At 35.6% G+C, this 25470-nt stretch overlaps 1 protein-coding gene across 1 annotated transcript in view; it reads right to left on the bottom strand.

Annotated features, from left to right (window-relative positions):
* LOC132130859 (dachshund homolog 2-like) overlaps nucleotides 1-25470 on the bottom strand; it is a 130222-nt gene that overhangs the window by 70635 nt on the left and 34117 nt on the right. The window contains exon 2 of the mRNA XM_059542699.1: nucleotides 9070-9185. Within this exon, the coding sequence (XP_059398682.1) occupies nucleotides 9070-9185 (116 nt within the window). The remainder of the gene's footprint in view (nucleotides 1-9069; nucleotides 9186-25470) is intronic.

Below are 25470 nucleotides of genomic sequence, written 5' to 3'. Positions count from 1 at the left end.
CAGTAGATTAACATAGAGTCAGATCTTGAACTTTGATGTTAAGTTTAAAAAAATGTGCAGAAGAGGGCAAACTCGAGGACGGCATGTAAAAATTTGCATGACTTTATCGATGTGATATTGACGTTCTCTCTTTTTTTTTTTTAAGGGGAAGGGGTGTCAGCATGGCCGATACCTGCTAACTAGCAGCGTAAGCACTAAAACAGGCATTTACATACTGCACTGTCAAAATTAATCAAGCTCGCTGTGGGATGCTGAGACTCTTTGTTTTCTGGCCCTTTTTGTTTGAGTGTGTGTGTGTGTGTGTGTGTGTGTGTGTGTGTGTGTGTGTGTGTGTGTGTATCTGTGTGTGTTTGTATTGAAATTCTTCATTAGGTGTCCAGAGCGTGTGTGTGTGATGATGCCCTTCACATGGAGAACAGTAACTATTTCTGGTAAGCACGAGCTCATTTAGCTGCAGGTTCCCTGATGGGTAATTAACATGGACAGATTATTCATACAACCTCTTAACGCATGAAGAAAAACTAACAATAATAACGTTGACTTATATTATATTATATTATATTATATTATATTATATTATATTATATTATATTATATTATATTATATTATATTATATTATATTATATTATATTATATTATATTATTTTATATTATATACAAACACACACACACACACACACACCATTTGAAAAAAGTCTCTTATACTCACCAAGAATCAAAAACTGTAATATTATTAAATATCTGAACAATTTCTATGTTTAAAAAATTACTATCTTAAACTTTTTAAAAAATAAGATTTATTGCTATGATGGCAAAACTGAATTGACAGTATCAATACTCATGTCTTCTGTATTACATTATCCCTCAGAATTTTAATATACATATTCAAAATCTAACATACTGATTTGATGCTCAATTATTTTAAATGAATATTGATGCTTAATTATTAATAATGTTTTTTTTATTATTATCTATGTTGTGTTTCTTCTGCTTTAATATTTTGTGGAAAACATGATATTCTTCTCAGGATTCTTTGATGAGTAGAACATTCGAAGAAAAGCATTTATTTGAAATATAATTTTTTTTTTTTTTACTTTATAAATGTCTTAACGTAATTTTTGATCAATGTTTCTTTGCAGAATAAGACTATTAATTTCTTTAAAAAATCTTACTTGTCCCCAAATTTTCAATTATATATCACAGTTTCCACAAAAATATAAAACAAATATTAACATCAACATTTTCAACACTGATAATAATCAGTAATGTTTATTGAGCAGCAAATGTGGTTTAATAGAATGAGACACTGCAGACTGGAGTAAAGATGGTGAAAATTCAGCTTTAAATTGTAATAATATTTCTCAATGTTATAGCTTTTACTGTATCCTTTAAATAAATGCAGCCTTGGAAAAAACTAATACATTTACCAAAAATTATTTCCAAAATGTATATAAACACACACACACAGTATATGGAACTTTGGTATCCTAAACTATGACCTGTCATTCAGTCCCATTTCAGAAATTAGTAATTACTACAATTATCAAAAAATTGCTTTTTTGCAAAGGAGTTTTCTGAAAACACCGGTATGAACAAGGATTCTACTTGTACAATATTTGAGGCATCTGACTGAAATGTGTCATTCCAAGGCTTTATAAAAGACGACATCATTTATTTGGGATTAACAAATGTGTATCATAGCCCAGAACTAATCCCACTTTTGTAGTCTCTAACACACACAGATTGACTTCTGCTAATATAAGAGGTTTTGGCATTCGAGTGTAGGATTGATCTTAAGGTGGGACTTAATGTGTCGCCAGCGGGCGCTAGCACACTCAAACAACACACACACGCTCAAACGAGTCATTGGCTCCAAACTGTCAATCAAGTCCCCTTTGCTAATTAAGAGGCTAATTATAGAATTAACACTGCCGAGCGGTGCAGTGATAAGGAGGCCAGCGGCTGACAGACAGACAGATTAGTATCATATCGCTTGAGTTCTGTAGGTGGACATCTCAATAGCTATTAATTCTTCAATAAAGACATCCGTGTATGCAAAACTTTAAAGAGGATGACGTTCGCTGATGTGTTTAATAGCTAATCCACCCTTGAAGCACATTTTCTGCCAAAATATTTCCTGTAGTTCATTTGGTTTAATCTCTCTTTTTTAAAACATAGTGTTCAACTAATTACTAAGTTACTAAATCTAAAATACTCTGTAGAAATTTTGGAGTACACATATGGATCCATGGACATTGTGGATCAATGGTTACAATAGTTATTGTAACAAAACTTTCACAAAGGAGGATTTCACTTTAGCCAGTAACACAGTTGAACTATTGTTCCTATAGTAAAACTACTCAATTTCCATTAAAATGTTTTACTTGAAGTTACTGTGATTTTACAAATAAAATACCAGAGTTCAGCTCTTGTCCCTGTAGTAAACTTCAGTTAAGGTCTGGGGTTTCAGTGCAAAAACACAAGTTACACTATGATTGTAGAGGTAAACCAATGACAGATTTACAAAGAAATCTGTGGATACTTTACAAATACTACAAATTCAACACTTTACTACAAACTCTACATTCTACAAGGTTTTATTATAGTTGTAGTGTTGTAATTGCTATTTCCATAGTCATTTTTGTCAAGAAAACTAAATAGATTAGTTCCAATAGTTCTAAATAGTTCCAATGCAAATGTAACTTTTTATTTTTTTATTTTTTATTAGTGCTTATTACCTGGCTTGATACCAGGTAATATTTCAGCCTTCTTCATCTTTGGAAGAAATGGGTATAGTGTTAAGTGAAGAGAAAGACATATAAGCATGAAAACAAATCTCATCCTTTCCCGTCCACTGGCTTCAGTAGATCAATGCAGGAAGTGCGGGAGAAGTTCTGGGAAGCCATCGGAGAGCGGCCAGCCTTGTCATTATCAGAAGAGCAGTGGAAAAAACACTTGAAGATCTTCTCCTGTCCTCTAACTCTCTCAGTCCCTGAGCCTGTGCGTTCTTCTCTGCCTGTAATAATGAGGAGCTATTGAGACGTCTCCTGCTAGTGTGTTTGAAGACGGGAGGATCACTCTGTGATCCAAAAATAAAAAAAGCATAGCGTTCATTAAATAGGGATTGGAGGCCACCCATCTATGCTCCTGGGGGCAGATGGGGATCTGTTTGTGTGTGTGTGTGTGTGTGTGTGTGTGTGTGTGTGTGTGTGTGTGTGTGTGTGTGTGTGTGTGTATATGTGTGTGTGTGTGTGTGCTCTTGTTTTTGTGACATATCAGGACACAACTCTGTATAATGTCATGGGTATGACACAGGTATTACAAGGAGAGGGTGACTTATGAGGAAATAACCCATGTCCCCATTTTTCAAAACGTTTATAAATCATACAGAATTAGTTTTTTTGAGAAAGTAAAAATGCACAAAGTTTCCTGTGAGGGTTAGGGTTGGTGTAGGGCCATAGAATATACAGTTTCTACAGTATAATAACCATTACACCTATGGGATGAACACACTTTTCACAAAAACAAACGTGTGTGTGTGTGTGTGTGTGTGTGTGTGTGTTACAGAAGGACTATGGAGAAATGAGTTATAAGAGAGAGTGTGAATGAGGTGCAAATCAACATTACTAGTTTTCAATTACAGTTAAACTACAGTTTTAGATTTTATTAAAAAAAAATATACAAAAAAAACGACATTACCTCACCGTATACTGTGAAAAATAAATCTAATTGTAGGCAATTTTATTTGATTTGAAGTACAAAAGTGTGCATTACCTTATAGTCCACAGTGGAAAATCTATATTATACTAACAATACTAATGCAATAATCAATGTAAAATAATAATGTACTTTTGTGCTACCTGCATTATTATGCTAGTTATCAGTGTATTTGAATCCAGAAAAAAAAATGTTCAGCTGTTCAAAGTATATTGATGCATTTGCTTTTATTTATACAGTTATGAAATGTAAAATATACAGTCACTACCATATCTCCCGTAAGGTCTGAAACCATATTACTGGATTACAGTGAATTTCTGGTAAATTTAACTTCTTGGTGTCTCTGCATATTAAGCTGTGATATACAGTATGATTAATAGAGTCTACACTTTCACTTACAGTTAACAACTTACATCAACAACTACTTCTGTACCTTTCAAACTTAGAATTTTGGTCACACATGTAACCCGGGGGATTAAAAGGGTTAAAAAAAATCTGCCGAGACTGTACAGATGTCACCTGTGTCAGAGATCAAAAAAAGATGTCAAAAAGTCACAGATGTGCTGATGACATTGAGACTGTGAGAGGTTTCTCTCTCTCTCTCTCTCTCTCTATGATACCAAAAAACGATTTGCAAATTACGAGCTTAATTTGTGTTCAACTGTGGATTTTTTTTTTAGCTGACTTGTCAGTTGACTGCCATATGTTAAATCCACACGACTGTGCCACCTCAAGATGTGCGTGTTAACACATGACTCCTTAACGACATTTTACAAACCTAACTAAAGTGCAAAGTTAAGTTCATCGTTCCCGTGAATCACAGGTTTAGCCAAACGTAAAGGCTCACTGGTTCCTGCTGATATCTATATTCCTGGCAGCACAAAGCTTTGGTCTCACACGGTTTGAAAGGCTTAGCGTTCATTAGGATGCAGGAGATGGGATGCACTGGCCCATATGTCACTAAACAGATCTCCATGTTTTATTTATCCTAGCTCTGTTCCTACACACACACAGTTAACCCCTCCAGTCAGAGTGCAATGCAAGAGACCAGCTCTAATAGAGACAAGGAAAGAGACCACAGTGTAAAACTTGACTGGTTTATGTAGAATATTTTGAGTGGCAGTGCTTGAATTAGCTTACCAATTAGTAGTTTGCACCATAAAACATATAACCACCATTTTTCAGCTTCAATACAATTCTCGATTGATAAAATCAAGTTATGCCATCATATCTTTGTTTAGAAACATGACATTACAGAAGTAGCATGGGTAGCGAACTGCTAATTCATATTGACCTTAAGTCTGACCAGACGACTACTTTTTAAAGCAACCCACCAGTTTTATATATATATATAAAAAAAATCTCTGACTAACCCAAAAATTCTAACAGAAACAACATAAAACAACGAGACTCTAGGTGCTTGAAAAAGAAGATGTCTTGTGCGTGCGAGAGTGCTTACAGGTGCATGACGGAGCCAGCGGCAGTCTTAAATACTCCTGCATTGAGTGTGCTGTGTGTTTCTGCACATGTGTGTGTGTGTGTGTGTATGAGTGAGTTTAGGGAGGGGGGCAACAGAAGGGGGGATAAACAGATGGAGAAACTGCTCCCTAAAGGGACATGTCATTCATCAAAGTCACCAGCTAGGCCTGCAATTGTTTTCACCCACAGAGAAAGAGAGAGACAGTGTGTGTGTGTGTGTGTGTGTGTGTAGACAGGTTTGTGTCGCCTTCTACAAGTGTGTATGTATGAGATGGAAGGCCGGGGACGTGTGTGTGTGGGAATGTGGGAGTTTGAGAGAGTGTTCAAGTGTCCTTTCACTGACATTTTTGTATCAGTGCCGTCCGTCAGTTATCTGTTATCAGTGGTGGGCTCAGACTCGAACCCCGAACAGGCAGCGAGTTGAGAAGTCTGTGAAAGTCAAATAACCCTGCATTCGGTCAACTACATGAAGAGTATTCGATTTTTTTATTTTCACATTTTTTGGTTGCCATGGCATTGCTAGGTTGTGGCTTATCGGCTCAAAACAAAAGAGCACAGCTTTAAAAGGAATATTTCAGTTCAATACAAGTCAAGCAGTCGACAGCACTTGTCGATATTGTTGATAACCAAAAATCATTTTCAGACTGTCTCTCTAAAATACAAACAAACAAAAAAACAATGTGATGCGTTTACAGTGGAAGTGAATGGGGCCAGTCTGTAAATGCTAAAATACTCACTGTTTCCATAAAATAGCCTCAAGACATTAACAGTATACATGATTTTAGCATGATAAAGTCACTCACTAACAATTTCTCAGTGAATTTATATTCAGTCTTGCAAATTCATTGCCATGACAATACAAGGGATCAAAAGTGACAAAAAAAGTGATGATAACAACTTTACAGCTCAAATAATACACAACTTTTAATAGAAGAATGAGTGTGCTTTTATGAAATTGTAAGCTTTGCATTTCTGCTTTTAAATCCTTCAAATCTAACCCCATTTACTTCCACTGAAGTGCTTCACCGCAACCTTGCTCTTTATACAAAGGTTGAAATGAATTGATCTTAACTCGTACTGAACTAGCAAAAAGTTATTCTGTTCTCTAGATATGGCCTGGGTCGATTCTTCAAGGGTCCCTCCTTAAAAGATTTTGACGTTTTTTATTGTCCACCAGTAACAGCAAACCTCTTCTCAATAAGCCGCACAGTTTCAGGTATCATGCCCAAAGCACAAACAATATTCTAATGTCTCTCTCTCCTCCGCTCAAGTGCCACAGGCTGATAATGTTTCTGTCAACAGCAATCCAGGAAACCAGACGCAAAAACAAACCCCACAACAACACCTGGTTTCCCAGCACCCCCTGCTGCATTCAGACACTCGGTCCTGACTGCAAACACAGGGAAAAACACTTCATTTCTCCAGAGAACACTTTTTTCTCTCTTTCTGAGGGTGAGGATGAGCACTGATATCCTCCACTGAGCGCCGAAGCAGCCAAGCACCACTTTGTTCTGCCTAATTATGGCAATAGCAGGAAATAACAGCACAAATTGCCGCTAATAATTACATGACAAGTCTGATCAGAATCTCCTGATGTGTTAGTAATGCTGCTAGAATGTGACATTAGTCAGATCTATATATATATATATATATATATATATATATATATATATATATATATAGTTATTTCATTTTATTAAAACATGAATTCATTATAAATACACACTTTTATAATTACAGACTACAATAAGGACAACTGTAATTAGAATTCATAATAGATTAATATTACAACCAATACTAATTAAATTCATTTTTACCTCATTAAAAAGTCACAAATCCAGTAATTTGCTATGAAAGATCACAAATTTAGTCATCTTTGATAATTGTGGCCCATTACGAGTTAATATTTTCCGGCATTATATTACCATGAAAACTGTATCTATCTCGGTGAGAGATTCTGTAAAAGTGTAGATGATTTACATTTTAGATGAAGCAGCTTGACTTTATCACTTTAAAGAGCGCTGTCTATTCTTACTGGAATACATGCAAGTAACTGGAGACATGCCAGTGGAAAGGAGTGTTTGTTCGCTTGAAACATTCAGAGTAAGTTCAGCTCCTCAGGTTTCACAATATGTTGATAACGCTGTCAGGGAGAATAGACGGAGGCATCCTGACATACATGTGGATGGCATTTCTTTTAGTGCTGCATGGAATCACAGCAGAAAAACCCAACCGAACAGAGTCCAAAACTAACACTTTAGTTCATTTAGAATGTTTGAAAGGATAAATGATACCAGTTACTAACATCTAGAAGAAATACATACTTTAAAGTTACACTATCGGTCACGACTCAGTTGTTGTTGTTGTTGTTTTTAAAAGTAGTCTATTATATTCTATTATATAGTATATATAGTAATATAGTATTATATTATATTCATAAGGCTGCATCTATTTGATCAATGTAATTTATTCCTGTGATGAAATATAGAATTTTCAGCAAATTCATTCTAATATGCACAAGAAACATTTGTATTATTTTATAATGTTTTGTGGAAATTGTGACTTCTAATAATATATATTATATATATATATATATATATATATATATATATATATATATATATATATATATTATGAATTTTATTTAGCAATCAAAGTCATTTATAATGTAACCAATTATTTCTTTAAAAAAAAAGTTATTTCTGACGATCATGTGACACTGAAGACTGGAGTAATGATGCTGAGGGTCCAGCTTTGATTACAGGAACAAATTGCATTTTAAAATATATTCAGACTGAAAACAAGAATGTTAAATTGTAATAATATTTCACAATATTACTTATTTTATTGGATATTTTAATCAAATATGTGCAGCCTTGGTAAGCATAAGAGACAGATACTTAAAAAAAAAAAAAATATTATTATAAAAATGTCCCAGTAAATCCACCTAAATTCAAACTTAAATTAAAAACACTTAAAAAAAAGTATTAAAAAATAAAAATAAATGACCTGTATAACAACAACAAAAAAGAGTTGTATTATTTTTCATGTTAGGTAAGAATGGTTTTATGAATGATTCACACAGAAATTCATGCTCACATCCTACAGAGTCAGACATTTGTTGGCGTTGGGGACGGCGAGATGAGCAGAGGGATTGAGAGAAATGTGGACGCACATTTTAAAGAGCTCAACCCCCCCCCACCCCCCACCCCCGGAGTGGCCGGCAGAAAGAACAACAGAGTCATCTAAAATCAATCAGCGGGGCTACTCCGCGCTGCGCAGATCGATACACACGCTGGCCATTGTGAGAGCTAAATTGCCACTACCATCAGCAATTTAGAGAACTAAAGCTAAAAGGCAAAAAGAGGAGAGGAAAGCGGACATGACGTTAACATCTCCGAGCACGACGCAAAAAGACACATGCGGTTTACTCATAAATATAAACACACAAACAAACACGCGCGTAATGTCCAGTGGTTAGGGATTTGGTCTAAAAGCCATCAAACAACTCCTCTGAAACAGATTGTATTCTCAAGGAAGCAAAGATGAAAGAGGGATGACGAGAGAGAAAGAGAGAAAGCAAATGCATACACAGGAAAAAAGCAAAGAGGCAACAGAAATCCAATAGTTTAACCTCTGTTTGAGGCGCAGTGGTGGCCAGTGAAGGACAGAGGGGGGGAATCAATACGAGCTGAGAGTGGGAGAGCGAGAGAGATGGGACAGCACTGATAAAGAAAAATCCAGATTTCAGAGAAGAAAGAAAAATCAAGCAGAAATGAGACAAAATGTTGATATACGTGGATTTACACACTGGCGGCCGTCTGAGAGCGTGGCGTTCATTGACAGGTGAGGCTGGTCTTTTTAGGTCTTACCTGTCGGGGAGAGCAGGCTGGGAGAGAGCAGCCCGTGAACGCTGTGAGGAAGCAGACGAGAGCTGTCCTGCATCGCCACACCGAGAGAACGCTTGGGAGGACGTCCGGGCCGAGAACTGCACAGAAAAAACAGACAACAGGGGTTTAATATGTCATGAAATACATTCACATCTACATTTTTACTTGATCATGTACAGTAGGTCACATGATTGAGAGATATGTTTTGATTGGTGAACACCAAATACAGGTCAATGACATGACTCTCATTCATAAAAGAAATTATAATTAGAAAGGCAATGCAGAATACACATGATGACACGGTATGATACATCACTCACAATACAATCTTTTTTCTTTTTTTTTCTTTTTTTTGATAAAGAAGAAAAAAGCCTCAAAGGAAATTCTTGACAAGAAAAGTCAAGAAGTATTTTTTTTTGTTTGTTTGTTTGTTGTTTTTGTAAGGTTGTGGTACAACTAATATAATCATTTGACATTTTTTCATGAGAAGGAAAGGTTAGATCTGGTTGTAAAATTCCATGTGGTGTGTCTCCCTAAAAACCTAATAACTTTTATTAACAGAAATGCATGCTATTTGCATAACCAAACAAAACAAAACTTTTGCCCTGAAAACTTTTTTTATTTTTTGATTAAGATACGTACACACGTTTTCAAGGTGCAAGACAAATATGTTATTACTTTTCAATAGATTATTTTCTAGAGTCATCTCATCTTCATTTTTAAAGTATTTAAATTGAATTGAATTAATTTGTTTTTATTTTTACCTGTATGAGACCAACAAGAATAAAAAGAGTACATTTCTAAGAAATTGGCACATATCTTCTTTCCGCTTTTCTTAATCACCAACATTACAGTAAATGCTACAAATGTGGTTTTATGGAAATTTGAGTCTCTTCTGACAGACCAATGAAAAGGTAAACTGTTTCAGAGCATAAGCAAGTTTCTATTTTACACACACATCAAACAAACATACATAAGGTTACCCATCATCCCCTATGATGATAGATACATGAACAAGCACTGCTTTAGAATCCCGTTCTGCTAACGTACAACACGCCAGACAAATTATTCAACAAAAAAACACGATCACGCACACTTATCTCCCGCACTTCATTGTGAGACGGCCTATCAAAGAGACAGGAACATGACAGTTCGAACCCTGTGCAAGGGTGCTGGCAGAGCAAAATAAGCCAGAGAAGCAAAATGCTAATTCTACTGCTGCATATCATTGGATCTTGTCCAAGTACATCAAGCAGCAAGTGTTTTTTGCCGTTCTATTAATACTGCAGTGTTAACAAACACAAACCAGAGAAGAATCACCTCTAAACAGATCGTAGTAAAGCAAACAGGAAGAATGCCACAATGGGCAAATTGTTCTTAATAGTATTACACTGCAGTTTCAGAGAGTATTACATAGAAGTCTCACAAGTAATTCATGGCAGCATACAATGCATGCACACACAGCCGAAGTAGACAACTGAAGTCAACACAAAGCAGCATTTGCAACCAGTTTATATCCATAATGTGATGTATTTTCAAGCCCAACCTGAATGCAAGTTTGCTACTGATTGTGGAGAACAAATGAAATATCAATACCAACTTACTAGAGCCCGACCGATATATCGGCCGGCCGATATTATCGGCCGATATAAGCTAATTGCATTTAAATCGGCATCGGCATTTATAACGGCCGATGAAACATGAGAAACAGAGTCTCATGCTTCACTCATGTTATGAGTGTTGCATAGTGTGCCCACCAGAGGGAGCTCTGCAGCTCCAAATTAACAACAGCGCCAGAAGTCCACTACAGAAGAAAGCGATCAACTGTTTTGACGGTGAGTCTGTCGTTCGTCATGTGAAATGATTGTAGATTTAGTTCATACCCTGTATATAAAAACTGTGTGGCAGTCGTGCTAACGGTCCTATCATTATTACTTCTAAATATTCTGTAACATCACTTACAGCGGCTAATGCATTGCTATATTAGATTAGCCACAAAGCTAATACCATGTTTATCAATGGAAGAGCGCGAACGTTAATAGGAGGTCAAACTATAACGTTAGCATTTAACTTATTCTTATTCTATTGCGGTGTGTTTCCCACATAATGACCGCGTAATTGGGCCTTTCACACAGTACGCGGTATGCACGGCGCTTGCCGCTGGGTTCAGCGTTGCCCTTCAGATACAACGCGATTTGCGCTGCGCTATGGCGTAGGCGGAGTTTTAAAAACGTTTAGCGGGAGCTCTTTCATAGTCTGTTCCTCCTCCTTTCGGTCACCAGCAAACATGTATCTGTCCCGTTGTAAGAAGCGAGCGATAGCGCTAGTCCTGCTGATGAGAATTAAGAGAGAAGCAAGGAAGAAGAGGCTACCCTCAGGTCCAGAGAACAATTTGGTGAATTAATTCAGGCTGGTTACGTTACTCTAACGCTAATAGCTTCCTTTTTAGCAGGCCCCTTAAATGCTTGCTATTAACTTGTTTGAAGGTGGTTCTTCTCAAAATTGACAGCGGTGTGTTCATGACACTAACGTTAACCATTCAACTTCGAATTGATTCCGTAATCTTCCGGTAATAGTAGGCAAGACGATGTTTTGATTCAGACTGCACAAAGAGAAGAGGAGAAGATATACGGGTCTGTTGTGAATGTGTCTGTGAGAGCAAATATAGTGTAGTTACAGTAACTACAGTAGGTGCGGCAGAAATGATTAAACCAGAGGGGACATGTAAATAAATGTGAGCTGAACAAGCGCTTTTTTTTTTTTACATATTGTTTCAAAGCAGCTTTACAGACATAACAGGAAAATGTTGAAATAATATTGTTAAATATAAGTAGGTAATAGGTCATACCTATTGCTTGAAAAATAAAAAAATATATATATATTTCTAATTTTTGCCTATGTAGGAGATCCCAGTTTATTATTATTATAATTCTAATGATGACATGAGTAATGATACATGGTGATATTATTAATACACATGCTTATTCTTTCTCCGTCTCTCTTTCTGCCTACAGATGGCTGAAAAGGGTGAATGCTGTAGCAGCAAAGTGTGGGACTACTTCTGCAAATACTTTAACTTTAGTATTATAATTTATTTACAGTAAACACACAGACTGTTAAAACCAGCTTCAACTGGAAGAAAGTAAAAGTGTTAAATGTTTAAAACCAGACTGTTTTTTGATCATTAAAAAATATATACTTTTGATGAGCAATTGTTTAGTCATTGAGACTGTAATCTAAGGCTTTTTTTTTTAATATAGTCCATTCTGGAAAATGGTTTATACAGCCCACATACATAGAACAGGCAGATATTTTGCTATTGAATGTTGTGTAAATGCAGTTTATAGGAAATGGGTCTAATATCCAGATTATTTTTAAAATCAAAATATCGGCTTATAAATCGGCTCTTTTCGAGTTAATATCGGCATCGGCATCGGCCCCCAAAAATCCATATCGGTCGGGCTCTACAACTTACATTAATGTACTTACATTATTGTTACCATGAACATAAAAAATGTGATGTCATTTGTTCATAACATTAAAAAATACGGGGAAAATTTCTGAAAAAAAATTAAGTGTTACTTTGGGAGAGTGCCATAGAAGGCTGTTTCTGTCATATAATTAAAAAAATAAAATAAAAAAATAAACAGATATATCTCAGAATTTTTAAATTACAATTCTGACTTTTTTTCTAACAATTGCATCTCGCAGTTGCAGAATTGCAAGAAAATTATTATTCAATTATTTCTCAAATTTGTAATCTGAATTTTTGAGTTTATATTTTACAATTCAGATTTTTTTTTCTGAAATTGCGAGAAAAAAAGGATGAATTGAATCCAATAAAAAGTCCCAATTACATGAAAGCATTCTATACAGATATATATATGAATTAATAATAATTATTTATTTAAATTTAACCGTAAAAGTAATTTTCCACATAATATTTTAACAATCTTTAATGCTATGATAACATAAATGCATATACATAAATAAAAAAGTTATCATTATATAAAACTATTATTTAATTTATTTTAGTTTAATTCTTTAAAACAATATGTATATATATATATATATATATATATACAGTACAGGCCAAAAGTTTGGACACACCTTCTCATTAAAAGAGTTTTCTTTATTTTAATGACTATGAAAATTGTAGAGTCACACTGAAGGCATCAAAACTATGAATTAACACATGTGGAATTATATATGGAATTATATACATAACAAAAAAAAGTGTGAAACAACTGAAAATATGTCATATTCTAGGTAAGTAGCCACCTTTTGCTTTGATTACTGCTTTGCACACTCTTGGCATTCTCTTGATGAGCTTCAAGAGGTAGTCACCTGAAATGGTTTTCACTTCACAGGTGTGCCCTGTCAGGTTTAATAAGTGTGATTTCTTGCCTTATAAATGGGGTTGGGACCATCAGTTGTGTTGTGCAGAAGTCAGGTGGATACACAGCTGATAGTCCTACTGAATAGACTGTTAGAAATTGTATTATGGCAAGAAAAAAGCAGCTAAGTACAGGAAAACGAGTGGCCATCATTACTTTAAGAAATGAAGGTCAGTCAGTCCGAAAAATTGGGAAAACTTTGAAAGTGAAAACTTGAAACTGGCTCACATGCAGACCGCCCCAGGAAAGGAAGACCAAGAGTCACCTCTGCTGCGGAAGATAAGTTCATCCGAGTCACCAGCCTCAGAAATCGCAGGTTAACAGCAGCTCAGATTAGAGACCAGGTCAATGGCACACGGAGTTCTAGCAGCAGACACATCTCTAGAACAACTGTTAAGAGGAGACTGTGTGAATCAGGCCTTCATGGTAGAATATCTGCTAGGAAACCACTGCTAAAGAAAGGCAACAAGCAGAAGAGACTTGTTTGGGCTAAAGAACACAAGGAATGGACATTAGACCAGTGGAAATCTGTGCTTTGGTCTGATGAGTCCAAATTTGATATCTTTGGTTCCAACCACCGTGTCTTTGTGCGACGCAGAAAAGGTGAATGGATGGACTCTACATGCCTGGTTCCCACCGAGAAGCATGGAGGAGGTGTGATGGTGTGGGGGTGCTTTGCTGGTGACATTGTTGGGGATTTATTCAAAATTAAAGGCATACTGAACCAGCATGGCTATCACAGCATTTTGCAGTGGCATGCTATTCCATCCGGTTTGCATTTAGTTGGACCATCATTTATTTTTCAACAGGACAATGACCCCAAACACACCTCCAGGCTGTGTAAGGGCTATTTGAGCAAGAAGGAGAGTGATGGGGTGCTGCGCCAGATGACCTGGCCTCCACAGTCACCGGACCTGAACCCAATCGAGATGGTTTAGGGGTGAGCTGGACCGCAGACTGAAGGCAAAAGGTCCAACAAGTGCTAAGCATCTCTCGGGGAACTCCTTCAAGACTGTTGGAAGACCATTTCAGGTGACTACCTCTTGAAGCTCATCAAGAGAATGCCAAGAGTGTGCAAAGCAGTAATCAAAGCAAAAGGTGGCAAGTTGAAGAACCTAGAATATGACATATTTTCAGTTGTTTCACAGTTTTTTTTGTTATGTATATAATTCCATATATAATTCCACATGTGTTAATTTATTGTTTTGATGCCTTCAGTGTGACTCTACAATTTTCATAGTCATGAAAATAAAGAAAACTCTTTGAATGAGAAGGTGTGTCCAAACTTTTGGTCTGTACCGTGTATATATATATATATATATATATATATATATATACACAGTACAATGTATGTACAGTGTATGTATTACATTTCAGCCCCTGGCCTACATTGTACTTCCATCACTCTCAGATCTTCATTCTCTAAGACCTCAGTAGTGCACTTATGTATATTTTCAAGTAATTACGTTTAAGGCTATACTGCAGTCAAACAATTCCAATGAACAGAAAATTTACTAGAAGCCGAAAGGATCAATGGTAAGCTTAAAACGACCCCTTCAGCGTCCAGTTTTGTCCATAAGACACCGTACTGACCTTCCTCCCTTTCCTGCCTCAAGATAGCATGGTGGAAAAGAGAGGCAATCAACATGACTCACTTTAGCCATTGTAGTGCCTGTAAGTGGAGAGCAGTCAATGAGCAGTCGAGTTTACCGTACTGTAAAAAACAAAAACGTCAGCACAGTTTGCCAGACCACAATTCCTCTCTAGTGCGGATAAAATGAATCTTTGAGTCAGGGAGAGTTCGACAAACTACTTTTAAGCCTTGTTTCGTTTGACTTTTTACTCTGAGAAAATGTTTCATTGAAAAACTCACTTTACATGACATTTTACAGATTTTATTGACATAATGTAGAGGGTGATCGAGACATGACGGGCGGATTCGAACTGTTGTTTCCCACATGAACATCTAACTACTAGGCCACAGGGGAGAAAGAAAATTCTTATAATTTATTGTTATTAAAAATAATCCACAAAGACCTTTGTGTGCAAAGGCCCGCGTTTGTTTCAGAGTTGATTTTTATATCATTCTGACAAAAGCCACGTTGGAAAACAATCAATTACCTCAGTGTTCCGATAACACAACTCCATTTCCTTTGAGGAAAGCAAATTAGAAAACAGCATGGTGGGGCAGCAAATGATTCTGTAGGGTCACTGTGGTGCAGAAAGAAAAATCAGCTTGACGTCAAAAGATCCCGCCTTTGAAGACGGTCAGCTACTAACTTGAAATCGCACATCGTTGAATGTTGAAAAAAACTTAAGCAGACATTTCCGGTCATGCTTAAAGTGAGGTGGAAAACCATTTCCTGTAAAGCTCTACACGGGAGAGACATACTGTATACGTGTTGAAGAACAAGAAGAGTTCCTTCTTTCCTCATTTGGAGCATCTGACTCACTTGCTCCTTTCGAGCATTCCTAATTGAGGCGTGCCCCAAGTACGAAATAGAAAAAAAGCTAACATGCTGGAGTCGTTAGAAGTCTGCAGTCAGGCGATTGTGCGTGAACAGGCACTTGAATCCCGCGGGACTCTTAAAGCTATTTTCTTATTTAGCTCCACTTTGACTGGGTATTGTTAGAGGCTGAGCAGTTCTTTCCTCACTTGTGACAGGTGCTTCCCTTATATAAAACCCATCCTTTCATTTCCAAGAGCGCTTTCGGAAAGGTATAGCCGTCATGTACTCAACACAATGTTCCAGAAAGAGTACTGGAATTCTAATTGTGTGGACATATGGGACTTAGAATGGTTACTACGAACATAGATATAGCACTGAAATAACGATACTTAATATTGAACTATTTAGATAATTAAAGGGGTCATATGACATTGCTCAAAAGAACATTATTTTGTGTATTTGGTGTAATGCAATTTGTTTATGCGGTTTAAGGTTCAAAAACACATTATTTTCTAAATAAAGTACATTATTGTTGCTCCTTTATGCCCTGCCTTTCTGAAACACGTTGATTTTTACAAAGCTCATCGTTCTGAAAAGCGAGGCGTATGCTGATTGGCCAGCTATCCAGTGCATTGTGATTGGCTGAATGCCTCAAACTTGTGACTGAAATGTTACGCCTCTTACCATACTGTGATGGCAACTATTGGCACGACAGAACAAAACCAATACAACGCATTACAAAAGAGCCATTTGTTGCATCCAGTGGGTACATACTTACTGATTATACTGTCTTTTTACGCATTGCATTGCATATTGCGCCGTGTAAACATAAAACCATGTTTGCATTTGTGATCGGAAAAACAACAAGTGCTACTCTACACTGCTTTAAATATGTAAACGTACGTACAGACTGTGAGTCAGAAGCGCCAGACTGTCCTTGCAAAGCTGGAATTGCCCAACTTTATAGAAACAGCCTTTTTGCACAGAAGCATTGTAGGCTACTCTCCCAGGAAACAGTTCTCATCCTCCATAAAATGCACTGCACACATCTGAATATTTAGGTTGAACTGTTCTGAAAAAGGGTTGTAAATACAACTTAACCACAGATTTTTAGTTGTGTTCTCTTTTGGAAGGCCAAACAAAGCAGTTTTGCGAATACACCTTCTTTCTTTGCGTGAACATTTTGGTGGCGTTATGCAAATTTTCCCACATCGTGATGTAGATATGTGGGGGTGTGTTAGAATGAGACATTTTAGGTTGGCGTGGATGACTCTTTAATTTTTTAAAGAATATCTCTTTGGATTTGAGACTTTAGTCTTTGCAACTTTGAAGATCTTCTTTATGCACCAAGAGCTTGTAACACTCCAAAGAGTAAGGAAAAGTTGAAATCGCATCATATGACACCTTCAGTATATTTGTTAGGATTATTTGATTAAATTGGCCAAAGTTTATTTCCATATATAAAAAAAGCAAACAGTTATTCCATAATCTTACAATAATTATGCCTAATAAGATGATATTATATGGTTATGAACATGCATTAAACCGGGTTCTTTTAGTGTATAAAGGTCACAAAGGATTAGAGCAAAACCTGATCAGCACATTTTGGACCACTTGTGTACTTGATTTTGTGCTGCACTTACCCATGATTTGACATTAAAAAAGGGAAACATCCAATGATTTCAAAATGTAATGTTGCATGGATTTATAGTAGTTCATATTTGCATCATATGGCTTTTATGATATTTTTTAATTGATTTATTGATGCACTAAACAAAACTCAAATACTTGCCTTGCAGAGAAAAGGTTGATAATTAGCAGTTAACTGGGTATTACACTTTAGTATTGTATAATTATCATTTTTGATTATGAAAACTGTGATTATCTGGAAAGAAATATTCTCCAGTTGAACAGACACCAATATAAATAAATTTTTTTATTAAAGGTATTTTGGTGATGATGCATGAATGGTATGCAGTACAAGTATTGTGTATTTCCTGAAAAAGATAATTGAGCAGTTTTACGACAATTGTTAACAGTTTTATATATTTCATAGACTAGTTTCTGCTGCCATAATTAAGCTAAGCATCCAACAATGTGGAGGTGACAATATCCAAGTTCTTGGGTTCTTACCGTAAAAATAGGATATATAAGAAAGGCAGAAACAGTATAAAGCCTCCTAATCAGAGTGCCCTGACCTTGTCTCCATTAACCGGTTGTATTGCAGGTCTATTGAAGGCTACTTGTCAGTATATTGAACCGGGACACTGTGAACCACCCAGTTCTTTAGTCAATCTGACTTTAATGGAGCCTCTTACACCCTGAGAATTCCCTGATATGGGAATATTTTTCATCTCCCTTTCCCCACTCGCAGGCATGATGCCCATGTGCATTCCCTACAGCCACGACAGACAGAGCAGTGAGTATACAAATCACACACACAAACACGCACACACTTTCCTCTCATTCCCGTATCCCATCGGGGTGGAGGAACAGATGGCAGTGAAAAGTCATTCACACGTTACTGCACGTTCTACACGCCGGAGAAGAAAACCCTGTCGGTGCGCTCGTCGCAACCAATCACTCTGCTCAAATCCCCAGCGACAGCATCGCGCTCTGCTGGGGACTGGCGAAAACTGGGTTACTAAGCACTTTTTATTCTCTCCCAGATTCGTAAATGTGCCCTTGTCATCTTTTAAATGGCCTTATTCAATATTCATGAACAGGTGACACCTGCTTGTCTCGCTGAGACAATGTGGCTGTAAAGATGAGGGCGTGGCCACACGGATACTCCGAGGTAGGTGAATCAAACCATTTCTGCAGAGTGGGCGTGGCTTAATAGTTTGTTCACAGGATCAAACTTTGTTTTAATCTTCTCATTTAGAGAGAACTGTTCGTAAAATAATATTTAGCCCAAGAAGAAAGAAAGGCCAAGAGTTGGACCGTGGCCGGAGGGGGGTGCGGGAGGACAGGGAGGGAAAACAAAATCAGATTTCCAAAATTATAATGAAAAACGGTTTTAACAACAACAAAGACGGCAGCTGAGGCAAGAGAAAAATGTACGAGTCAGGGTGCCTTTGAAGATATTTAATTAAAATCTAATCCTGCATTCTTAAAGGCTCACATAAATTAAGCTGTCAGTCAGGAGATTTATGCATTCACATTTGCATATTGCATACAATTCATCAATTACTCATGTTTGAAAGGCTTGAGTATCCCAGGGAGAGGAGCTACCAGTGTGCCAGCTCAGAGAGACAGACAGCAAGAGAGAGAGAGACAGCAAGAGAGAGAGAGACAGCGTGAGGGAGAGAGACAGACAGAGAGGATGATGGGGCTCCTGGTTCCCGCTGATGCCCAAGAGGAGTCAGTCTCCATATGTCCATGCATTCAACCAATACTACTCAAATCCTTTCTCTTGCAAACGTACACACACACACACACACACACACACACTGTGTGTGAAGCTGTCTCGTCTCAGACTGCCACATGTAAAGCTCTATTCTCACAGTCGAGAAAACTGCAGCTGATTTCATTCTGCACTTTGCTCTCAGTGTTGTATAACTAAACTAATTAGCGTACACTAAAGCGGACCACAAGTACATGTGGCAGACACAAGCAAAATGATTTACCCTTTACAGAATAGTTTATAGGGAAACATTCATATATCTTCAATATGTTATTTCGTGACTTAAAGTCTCTCATGCTCACCAAAACTGCATTTATTTGCTCAAAAATAAAATGAATACTGTAATATTGTGATATATTATTACAATTTAAATATAGTAGTGTATATATATATATATATATATATATATATATATATATATATATATATAAATAAACGTGTGATTTTTTTTTATTATTAAAACTTCTATTCAAAAAAATTAATTGTAACTTCACTTCTTTCATTTCTATTAATACATTTTACAAACTAAAGTAGGAAACTTCTTCAAAGTTTCATCTATTTTCTGTGATATCACACCAAAGATATTGTCAATAAAGCTTGTATTATCTTTCTATGGAACTGCATTTCAGTACAGTCAAGGTCACACCTGATATTTTCAGGTATGTATGTTCAGTCATCGCTCTTTCTTATAAAGCCATCCAATATTTCTCCGATTAAAGGCCAATGCTTTTAATTTGGGTAGGGCTTTGGCCATGGTAGGGCTGTTTTTTCCCCCACAGGCTCGTCTCACACTGTGTTCTATTATCTTGATTGCGATTGTCAGACGAAGTCTATTGTTAACCATAACTAGCAGTTTCGCTGTCGGGTTGTGGCAAGCCAAATGCAAGGCAGCGCAACCGAGTAGATGCCAAGAAATTAGGACAACCGTCTCCAACCACCTACCGGTTGGCTAGTTGAATTTCAAAGTAGATGGAGTGTTTAATAATCTGTGGCCAACAAAAAACAAAGACTGGCATTAACGCTTGTAGCTTATAGGAACTTTGCTTGAGGCATGTAAGGATATTTCAGAAAGCCGATTATATACTGTATATATATATACAGGACATTTTCTATATAATGTATTTTTATAACAAAAGTATAAATATGATACATCTCACCTTACAATAAATGTAGAAGTAAAATGTATATATATAGCATCAAACAAACATATAGTAAAAATATATATATAGCATCAAACAAACAATAGAATTCTTGTTCACAATAATAAAACCTGATTAAATAATAATAATAAAACATTTTATTTATAATACGCTTTTCTAGTACCCAAAGCACTAATTAAAGATTAAAGATTAACTATTAAAAGATACCATTTAAAAACTAAATGATTGCACAACAGGCCAGTAGGTGGCAATATTCATGAAGACTGCAAATCGCCGTTAAACAAAATAAGAATAAAGAAATATGGCATGCTTCCTTTTAGCGTTTGTTTTCATGGTGATTTTTTTCATGTTAAACGTACTCATAGTCGCGTTTAAAAAACGATAAATGAGAATAAGAAAGGTTTGTGTGTTGGTACAGTAAGTTAACATTGCTCGCTGCTATGTTTGCAGGCCTACAGTATCCACCTCAAGTATATTAAGGTAATTTAGGAAAATTAGAGGCCTGTCTTTTGGATTAATAAATTCTGAATTGTGTTTGTCGAGGGGGCCGCCCCTAACAGATGACCTTATATCAGCTAATGACAGTAAACAAAGGTGTGCTTTTCTAAAATGCCGACTCCTGGAACGCCACCAGAGAAAGGTCAAACGCTCAGAACCACAGAGTCCCTTCTATGTGGCATGGTCTCTTTCGCACGCATACTCACAAATACACATGCTGTCCGGCCCTCACAATGTTGCTTTTGTTCTGCGTTATTAACTGAGAGAATTCCTCCGCTTCAAGCTTTTATTAAAAAACTCGGTGCGGCTGTGCGCAAGGAACTGGTCCGGGAAAAGGCCCAGAAAAAAACAGCACATCTCCTGAAGAAAAATCTCCTCTCGTGGATTTCTTTCAATTCTGCCTCTGTCTGACACCATGTAGCTTTTAGCTTAAGTAACCACCGATCAAAAAATGTTCCCTCCTTCTCTCAGCAGTGCCACTACAGAGCTACTGATGGTATTGAATAAATGTCAGATGTCTTCCCCCCTGCTGTCTGCTCCGAGAGCGAGAGGGAGAGGAGCGAGAGAGAGGTGTTGCCTTATTCATGGTGGGCGGGCGAGTGGGGGAGGGAGAGTTTGTTTGTGAGCCATTATCTTCAGCGATCAATCACTTCCGAAGAACGCATGACACGAGCACATCATTTGATTGCACATGGGAGCCTGTGTGTGTATGAATATCCATAACAATATGAACGTCCAGTGAGATGATCTTTATTTCTAAATGACACACAAGGCCTTGTCACATGCTGCTAAACAGCAGGCCTGCGTGGAAACCTCTGCGGATTTACACAGAATTAGTATGTACGACATTCAGAGAGTTCTACACGTCCACGGACCTCCATTACACAATTAATGCAGAAAATGCAATCAAAGTGCACAGCTTACAGTAGATGTGAACCTTCTGAGCACAAAACAGGCCCACATTTTCAAGATTACATTCATACATTTTTATGTGTTGAAGTGAATTAGAAAGAAATTTGTGTCATATCAGCACTATATCAGTTATCATCCTAAATTAGGTAGATTAGACATCTATCCAGCATCTCATAGATCCCTACTGTATTTTTATGATTTTTTTTCAAACAGTAAACTATATATTTAAAGTATAAAAGAATATTAATTCTATGCTTTCTTTTATCTCTCATACAGTGCATACTATATACTCACTTCAAGCATACTGTACATACAAATAAATTTAGTTCTTGCATGTGTAATTTCCTGTGCAACATTTGACACAATTTATGTAACTTAAAAACACAGTGAAAACTACTCTAAGAAATGATTTTGAATATGATATATATATATATATATATATATATATGTTTTACAATGAATGTTTGGTTTAATCTGACTCACAACTACATTTCTGAAAGATTTAGAACGGTGAGCTAGTACATTTAAAAGTGTGTGTGTGTGTGTGTGTGTGTGTGTGTGTGAAAGGGGTCAGTGAAGTCATCTACCCAATACACAAAGTAGTTGATGTATGACTTATTAGTCCACACACACACACACATCATCCATCCTCCAAAATCCTCCATCAGTATGTCTGTTCCAGCTGACTTCACTGTTTAATCCTTTCTCTTAACACACGCTCACCTCTTTTTTTCAGCCCTGCATCTCTGTGATTCTGTATTGACTCTTCACTGAACATATGATGAGCCGGTGATTTACCACACGGGGGGGAATGGATGGACAGAGAGAGAGAGAGAGGGATGGGAAAGAGGAGGGAGAGGTTGTCGTCACTTGACAGTTCACTGAGATACGACTCAATGCACGGCTCTTAAAAATAGCAGCTCTCTGATAAACAGTACACTCTCCCTTTAACCCTCAGCAGAGACACAATGTGCCCGACTGCGCTTAAGTTAAGACGTGATAGATTCAAAGCATCCCAGCAATGAGACTCGCTCTGACAGACTGTTAACGGTGTGTGAGACAAAACAGACAGAGAGATTCCTTATCTTTGTATGTATACACACACATACACACACACACACATTGATGGTATGTTTTACCCATGCTGCTTTAATACACACTCGTATCAGTCTAAGTAAGTTTGATCTCTTTTTCCATTCCACCTGTTTATCAGTCTCACTCCATCCATCTCTTGTAAGCGTTGCATTTCATTCTGTCAAAGCGAGACTTGAATGTTTGAAGTCAATGTGAAATCATTACTGACCCTTTTAACTTTTCTGTGATATGATTTATCAGAGCACAGAATTCTGAAGTCAGGCTTGCTCTGCCTCTGAAACAACTTTGTTCACAGTGTCTCTATACATATAAAAACATGGTCTCACATTCCTTACCATTTATTGTCTTCAAAAACTTCAGACATTAAAACAGAACTCCTTATTAACAGGTTTGGTGTTATAATAACCCATTTAATAATTAAACATAACAAATAAAACCCAGAGGGTTGTGGGTAATATTAGTACAACAAGATATAGATGCATAATCTCAAAATTAGATTTCTAAAATATATTTAGTGTATAATTGCACAACTGTTAAAAGTTTGGGGCCATATTAAAGTCTATTGATCAAATATACAGTATTATTGTGACATTTTATTACTATTTTTAATAATTACAATTTTTAAATAGTAAAAAAATAAATAAATAAATAAATAAATTATATAATATATAATATATATATATACAGTACAGACCAAAAGTTTGGAAACATTACTATTTTTAATGTTTTAAATAATTTCAATTTTTAAATAGTAAAAAAATAAAAAATAATACATTATATAATATATAATATATATATATATATATACAGTACAGACCAAAAGTTTGGAAACATTACTATTTTTAATGTTTTAAATAATTTCAATTTTTAAATAGTAAAAAAATAAATAAATAATACATTATATAATATATAATATATATATATATATACAGTACAGACCAAAAGTTTGGAAACACTACTATTTTTAATGTTTTTGAAAGAAGTTTCTTCTGCTCATCAAGCCTGCATTTATTTAATCAAAAATACAGAAAAAAACATTAATATTGTGAAATATTATTACAACTTAAAATAATAGTTTTCTATTTGAATATACTTTTAAAAAATAATTTATTCCTGTGATGCAAAGCTGAATTTTCAGCATCATTACTCCAGCCTTCAGTGTCACATGTAACATCCAGTCTATCACATGATCATTTAGAAATCATTCTAATATTCTGATTTATTATGAGTGTTGGAAACAGTTCTGCTGTCTAATATATTTGATGAATAAAAGGGTAAAAAGAACTGCATTTATTCAAAATAAAAATAAAAATCTAATAATATATATTCTAATAATATATTTTCTTTACTATCACATTTTATCAATTTAACACATCCTTGCTGAATAAAAGTATTGATTTTATTTTAAAAAAAGAAAGAAAAGAAATTACTGACCCCAAATTACTGACCAGTAGTGTATATTGTTATTACACAATATTTATATTTTAAAAAGATAGCCTTTTTTTTTTACTTTTTATTCATCAAAGTATCCTAAAAAAGTATCACATGTTCTGAAAAAATATTAAGCAGCAGAACTGTTTCCAACTTTGATAATGAATCATCATATTAGAATGATTTCTAAATGATCCTAAAAATTCAGCTTTGCATCACAGAAATAAATGATAATTTAAATTATAATAAATATAAAAACAATTATTTTAAATTGTAATAATATATCACAATATTACATTTTTTCTGTATTTTTGATTAAATAAATGCAGGCTTGATGAGCAGAAGAAACTTCTTTCAAAAACATTAAAAATAGTAATGTTTCCAAACTTTTGGCCTGTATATATATAAACATTTGGTATATATATATATATATATATATATATATATATATATATATATATATATATATAAACATTCCCATGAAGGGATCATTACTCCAGTCTTCAGTGTCACATGATCCTTCAGAAATCATTAATATGCTGATTTGTGCTCAAGAAACATTTTTGTTTATTACCAATGTTCAAAAAAGCTGTGCTGATTCTTTTTGTGGGAACTAATACTTTCAGGAGTCTTTGATAAATAGAAAGTTAAAAAGAACATTTAAACAAATATTTTGTAACATTATAAATGTTTTCACTATTACTTTTTGAGTATTTTAATGCATTGTTGCTGAATAAAATAATTAATTTCTTAAAAAAAAAAAAAAAACTTTTTTAAACTTATGAATGGTAGAAAGTGTATATATAAATTGTCCTGAAAATGTAATAATTACTTGTAAACATCTATTTATTTACAATGAGAAATATATCAGTTTATCTATATGCACAAGATGAGAGAAGCAAAAGATTGTCCCAAAAAAAAAAAAAAAAAAGAAAAAACCTGGCCATTGACATTATTTGTACATTTGTATTTTTCAATGGCTGTCAACTGTTTGGTTACCCACATTCTTTAAAATACCCTCTTTTGTGTTAGAC

Source organism: Carassius carassius, chromosome 47 (genome assembly GCF_963082965.1).
Source record: "Carassius carassius chromosome 47, fCarCar2.1, whole genome shotgun sequence".
Classification (NCBI taxonomy): domain Eukaryota; kingdom Metazoa; phylum Chordata; class Actinopteri; order Cypriniformes; family Cyprinidae; genus Carassius; species Carassius carassius.
This window is presented reverse-complemented; position numbering and strand designations above follow the sequence as displayed.